The 3,705-nt window shown below is 37.5% G+C and overlaps 1 protein-coding gene across 2 annotated transcripts; it reads left to right on the top strand.

Moving 5' to 3' along the window:
* Positions 1-307: 307 nt before the first annotated feature.
* Positions 308-3,500, top strand: LOC103967006 (probable pinoresinol-lariciresinol reductase 3). 2 transcript variants are annotated; one of them, XM_009380248.3, is made up of 5 exons: positions 308-516; positions 597-731; positions 1,258-1,495; positions 1,592-1,795; positions 3,094-3,500. In XM_009380248.3, exons 1-5 carry the CDS (start codon positions 331-333, stop codon positions 3,273-3,275), a joined length of 945 nt encoding a protein of 314 aa, XP_009378523.2. In that variant the 5' UTR covers positions 308-330; the 3' UTR covers positions 3,276-3,500. The 2 variants fall into 2 exon arrangements, with proteins under 2 accessions (XP_009378523.2, XP_009378524.2); XM_009380249.3 differs by having other exon boundaries at positions 310-516; positions 3,109-3,500.
* Positions 3,501-3,705: the final 205 nt, after the last annotated feature.

Here is a 3,705-nt window from a genome sequence, read left to right as displayed (position 1 = left end):
AATTTCAACTCCTTAACAAGGGAAACAAGGTTAAAATTATGCATATTAATTTAAGAATTTAAACTTCTTAACGAGCGAAACAAGCTTGCTTCAAAGCTTTGGAATCAATTGTTTATACAATATTTGGTTGTTCTACGGCTTATTGAGGACAAAAGCTTGCAATACCATCTAAAAATGGTAACTGGTCACCATATAGTTAGGTTGCCTAGTTGTTCTCGTTTGTTTCGAGGATCGTCGAAAAAGTTGCAACAAGTGAAATTGAGAGTTCTTATTTGTGACAAAGACGAAAGTTTTCAAGCTTTGGGATTTGAGTGTTTTGAGTTTTGAGAAATGGAGGAGGGGAAGAGCCGGGTACTGATAATCGGAGTAACAGGAAATCTGGGTCACCATTTGGCCCAAGCCGCCCTCCAATTCTCTCACCCAACATTCGCTCTCGTCAGACCTTCCACCTTCTCCGATCCCCACAAGTCTCATAAGCTTCACTCTCTCTCCAGTGCCGGCGTCACCCTCCTCCAAGTCTCTCTCTCTGTCTCAACTTTTCTCTTAAAAATGCTGGAACAATATTTAAGAAAAATGTTTATTTTTATGTGTTTCAGGGTTCGCTGGAAGACGAAGAGAGCCTAATGGCAGCGGTGAAGCAAGTGGATGTGGTAATTTGTGCTGTTTCGGCCAAACAGGTCCTCCATCAGAAGCTCCTTATCCAAGTTATCAAACAAGCTGGCTGCATCAAGGTTTGGCACCCTTCCGTTTTTTAGTGATTGCCTCCTTGGGATTGCTTTTGGAACGCTTTCTGATAACCGAAAATGCTTTTGAGTTATGCAAGTATTAAGTGATTTCTAGAGAAGCACATGAAATCCTTAGAAGCACTCGAATTTTTAATTAAATTTAAATGTGCCTGTAATAAACTATTGAAGTGTTTATGAACATAAAGTAATTCCTACAGAATTACTAGTTTGGGATTACTTCTAAGATGATTAAAAGTGCTTTCAATAACCAAAAGTGTTTTTAGCCATGTATGGTTCGAAAAATTTGAAGGGTTTTGAGTTAGGTAAGCATTGGTACAGCTTTTTGAAAGAAGAACCTATCAATTGCTTCCTCGCAAAATGAATCCAAAAGCATTTTCAGGGAGCACGTAAATTTTTCTAAAAATTTTGTTGTGCTTAGCAAAAGCGCTTATGAATAGAAATTTTTTATACAAAAAATTGGCTGGCTGAAGTTCATTTGCTTTTCTTTTCTTTTTTTGAACTCCCTACTCAGAGGTTTATTCCCTCAGAATTTGGATTGGACCCAGATAAAACTAGAATATCGGGCATGGACCACAACTTCTATGAGCAGAAAGCTGAGATTAGGCGTTTCGTGGAAACCAGTGGCATTCCATATACTTACATTTCCTGCAATTTCTACATGAGCTATTTGCTTCCTCAGCTTGTTCAGCCAGGCCTCAAGGTCCCTCCAAGGGACAAAGTCACAATTTTCGGAGACGGGAATACTAAAGGTTAATCTAGGGGTTCTGGGTTAGCAAGAATGTGTTTTGATCATCTGCCGCCGCTGCTGTTGCTAATGATGATGAGCATTGTGGTTTGGTTTGCAGGTGTTTTTGTTAAGGAAAGTGATGTTGCTGCATTCACTATCAGAGCATTGGATGATCCACGAACCTTGAATAAGGTGGTGTACTTAAGGCCGCAAGGGAATGTTTACTCGATGAATGAACTTGTTGAGATTTGGGAGAGTAAGATTGGGAAGAAGCTTGACAAGGTATTTGTATCAGAAGAAGAGCTTCTTGAGAGAGTTAAAGGTAACTTTTCTAGTTTATATTATTTGGTATTCAAACTGATTGCTAGGTGGACTTAATGAGGCATATATGACATTTCTTTTGAGGTTAGGGATAAAAAAATCCAAAATAGAGGAAAATAAATGGCTGAGACTAAAGTGCGATTCATTGCCAAACATACAGAAATCAGATGATCTGGTCACCAATTAATCTCGTAAGTTTTTAGATTGTGGTTGGAGTTTGTCCAATATCTCAGTGTCATTTTTCTACACGTCAAGCATGGGAATGTGGACAAGATTGAATTGTTTCAAGCACCTATAAAATCAAAAGAGCCATTTGTTTCAAAGATTGAATTGTTTGTGACTTTGAAACAAGGATGCTATAAGCCTAGCAACAAGGATGCTAACATGGTTGTGACTTTGTTCTTTGTCATTATTAGTTTGTTTTGGGTTTTATAAGTGAGAAGTAAAATCAAAAGAACAATTACACCAAGCAACTTTTAACATGGCAAAAAGAGATGGACATGAAATGAAGAATGTAAGCACAAGATTGATGTGGTCCAACAAATTCTTTTGTATGTCCAGGAGATATTTTCTTTACTACTTACTACTTGAAATATAACACGTACAAGACACAGGGAGCTATTTGTAAGATCGGTGGATCATGAGATTCGCTATTATTTTTTCATAGAGAACAGAGAGATTTGTGTTAAAGATCGTATGGTCTCTGAACTTTTTGCCAATTCATGATCAGCCATGAGTAATCTTTGTTGAATGTTTACAATCAAAATCATCGTTCATCTTTAGCTTGGATTTGGGTCACAAATACACTGTTTGGTTGAAGCTTTGTTACCACGAATATAGAAGAGTGTACAGGAAAATCCAAGAGGCTGATGTTTCAAAAAGTGCAAGAAAAAGATAAAAGCTTCAAAGTAAATTCCCAAGTTGAAAAGTTTTTGAGAAGAATCTTTTTTTGGTTGCCTTGTAAGAACAACTAAATAAACAATTTAAGCTTTAGGTTGCAGGCTGAAGCTGGTTTGAATAATTATTTTGCTCCAGTGTTATTCAACCATAATCTGCTTGACAGTTTGATGTACCGCTGGATGGCCAGCTGACATGGCTGCCACCTAGTCTACTGATGTGGCAGCCATTTTTGTTCTCTTTGATTATTGGTCCATCTCTCTTGTTGTGACGGCAAGCTCAATCATGTGCTCTGCTCTTTTATCGTTCTCAGTAGAGCTTTGTTTGAATCATGTATAAATCGTTTAAACTTCTTTGTTTGTTCCTCATTTTGTTATCTAGTTCTGTACTAACAAAATGTAGCTTGTTGCATCGCAGAGACACCATATCCTGACAACATGGAGATGGTGTTCATATATTCTGCTTTCATAAAGGGAGATCAAACGTACTTTGATATTGAGTCATCTGGTGGTGTAGATGGGACAAAACTGTATCCGCAGCAGAATTTCACGACAATCAGTCAATATTTAGACACCCTTTTGTAAGAGCTTTCTGTTTTTCCTTCACAAGGCTGAACTGCTTTTTAAATGTTTGATGAAGTAGATTTCAATTCAACAACTTCGGCAATGTACTTGTTTGGATGCACATATTTAGATACAGGAAAATGTAGGAATGATACCAAAATTGTTCATGTTTTTACTCATGCATGGGAGTAGCACCGTTGATTCTCGTGGCTTCCAAAGTTAAATGAAACTAGGTTTTCTTCCCCATTTTCTTGGTCGTTTCTTTTTATTTTCGTTTCAGACATGTAAATGGGTAAGGAATTCGTAGTTGGGAACTATGTTTTGTTGGTTGATCATACGATTTTGCAACTTATGAAATTATTTGTTGATTAATTCAAATTTGGGTGCACAGCGGAGTGAGCAAACTTCTCGTTAGAGTTTGTTAGGTGACTCGACTCATAGTTGGGCAGGT

Source organism: the organism of the source record quoted next, unplaced genomic scaffold, assembly GCF_019419815.1.
Source record: "Pyrus x bretschneideri cultivar Hongxiangsu unplaced genomic scaffold, Pyrus_bretschneideri_v1 Contig285, whole genome shotgun sequence".
NCBI lineage: Eukaryota > Viridiplantae > Streptophyta > Magnoliopsida > Rosales > Rosaceae > Pyrus > Pyrus x bretschneideri.
This window is presented reverse-complemented; position numbering and strand designations above follow the sequence as displayed.

Excerpts from the sequence above, each read along its gene's own strand:
- LOC103967006 (XM_009380248.3), top strand. The coding sequence starts at position 331 with ATGGAGGAGGGGAAGAGCCGGGTACTGATAATCGGAGTAACAGGAAAT. Across the intron at positions 732-1,257 it reads AACAAGCTGGCTGCATCAAG|AGGTTTATTCCCTCAGAATT; the intron begins GTTTGGCACCCT and ends CTCCCTACTCAG. Across the intron at positions 1,796-3,093 it reads GCTTCTTGAGAGAGTTAAAG|CTTGTTGCATCGCAGAGACA; the intron begins GTAACTTTTCTA and ends AACAAAATGTAG.